At 61.1% G+C, this 1,621-nt stretch overlaps 1 protein-coding gene across 4 annotated transcripts in view; it reads right to left on the bottom strand.

Annotated features, from left to right (window-relative positions):
- SRPX (sushi repeat containing protein X-linked) overlaps nucleotides 1–1,352 on the bottom strand; it is a 73,465-nt gene extending 72,113 nt beyond the window's left edge. For 2 of the 4 annotated variants that reach the window (XM_025371950.1, XM_025371947.1), the window contains exon 1: nucleotides 1,078–1,352. In XM_025371950.1, coding sequence (XP_025227735.1) covers nucleotides 1,078–1,186 — 109 coding nt within the window. In that variant the 5' untranslated portion in view covers nucleotides 1,187–1,352. The remainder of the gene's footprint in view (nucleotides 1–1,077) is intronic. The other 2 variants (XM_025371949.1, XM_025371948.1) reach the window with 1 other exon arrangement.
- Nucleotides 1,353–1,621: the final 269 nt, after the last annotated feature.

The following is a 1,621-nucleotide window of genomic DNA, read 5'->3' as shown; positions in this document are numbered from 1 at the left end:
TTTTTTTTTTTTTTTTTTTTTGAGAGGGAGTCTTGCTCTGTCACCCAGGCTGGAGTGCAGTGGCCGGATCTCAGCTCACTGCAAGCTCCGCCTCCCAGGTTTACGCCATTCTCCTGTCTCAGCCTCCCGAGTAGCTGGGACTACAGGCGCCCGCCACCTCGCCCGGCTAGTTTTTTGTATTTTTTAGTAGAGACGGGGTTTCACCGTGCTAGCCAGGATGGTCTCGATCTCCTGACCTCGTGATCCGCCCGTCTCGGCCTCCCAAAGTGCTGGGATTACAGGCTTGAGCCACCGCGCCCGGCCTAGCTGGAGCTTTTTAAAGTGCATCTCCAAAGATAATTTTGCTCACACCAGGAGAGCCCCCAAGAAACACCAGGGCCCCCTTAGATGCCGGAGACCACGCCCTACAGGAATAAGCCGCACCCTCTGCCCAGCAGAGCCTTGCGCGAGTAGCCCTCTTTCCCTGGGGCTAATCAAGTGCATGCCACATGTCACCACTCAGCCGGCGATTCTTCCTCAGAGGCGCAGACTTTCTCTGAATCCCCAGCAGGGGGGGTTAAGAGATTCAGGGGAGGCCCCGCCCGTGCCTTCCACAAAAGTCGCTTTCCCGTGGCTCGTGCCCTGCGGCCCCAAGGGGGTAGCCTGGGACGTGTAGTGGGAGGGCACAGAGGTTCCTTCCAGGACAAGCTGCCAGCCTCCAGTGAGCAACCATGTGAGAGGCAAAATTCTGGGTGTGAGAAAGTAGCAAACTAGTCTGCGGCCAAACTTTCTCTCTGGAGCCTCCTACACCGAAAAGGGTTTGATTGGAACTCTGGAAGCCCGGACGCAGAAGGTGCCCGGGCTCCCGTCGCCGCGAGGGCGCCCCGCGCCTGGAGATGGGACAGTCAGTTCTTCCCGGTGCGTGCCCAGACACCAGCCCCGCTCCGCATCACCCCCACCCTCGGGCTGCGAAAGAGGAGTTCTGCGCAAACAAAGGGTGCCCCCTGCACCTCCCGCTATCCCGAGCGAAGGGTCCCAACGGCGACTCCGGGGGTCTTTGGTGCCCAGCTGAGGAGGCAGCCACGCCTCCGATCCTACCTGGGAAGCCGCGGCTAGGCGGGACGCGCAGCAGCAGCAGCAGCAGAGGCAGCAGCAGCAGCAGCAGCGCGGGCCGGTGTGCGGGGCTCCCCATGGCGAGCGGGCGCATAGCTCGCCTCAGCAGCGCAGCGCGCTTCCAGGGGCGGGAGGAGACCAAAGAGACCAAGGGACTGCGTGCTAGCGGGCGGGCGAAGGCCGGGCTGGAAAACTCCTCCTCTCGCCTCTTTTCCTCCCTCCTTCCCGCCTGGGGCCTGCCCTCCTTTCTCCGCCCCACTGGAACACTGCGCGGTTTGGGGCTCTGACCCACCCACCTCCTCCTTTTGTGCCAGCGCTTTCTGGCCAGAGAGCGCTGGAGACATGCCCCAGCAGAGCGAAATATCCTAGAGTATCTTTCTTTGCTCCAATTTGCGCGCCCCCTCACCCGGAATACACACACGGGTGGCTCAACCGCCTAGAACATCCCAGACGTCTAGAAGGATACCATCTGTGCTGAAGAAAGCTGTGTGAGTCACACGGAAACAGAAGGGGCAACCGAAGGGATTCA

This window comes from Theropithecus gelada, chromosome X (genome assembly GCF_003255815.1).
Source record: "Theropithecus gelada isolate Dixy chromosome X, Tgel_1.0, whole genome shotgun sequence".
NCBI lineage: Eukaryota > Metazoa > Chordata > Mammalia > Primates > Cercopithecidae > Theropithecus > Theropithecus gelada.
This window is presented reverse-complemented; position numbering and strand designations above follow the sequence as displayed.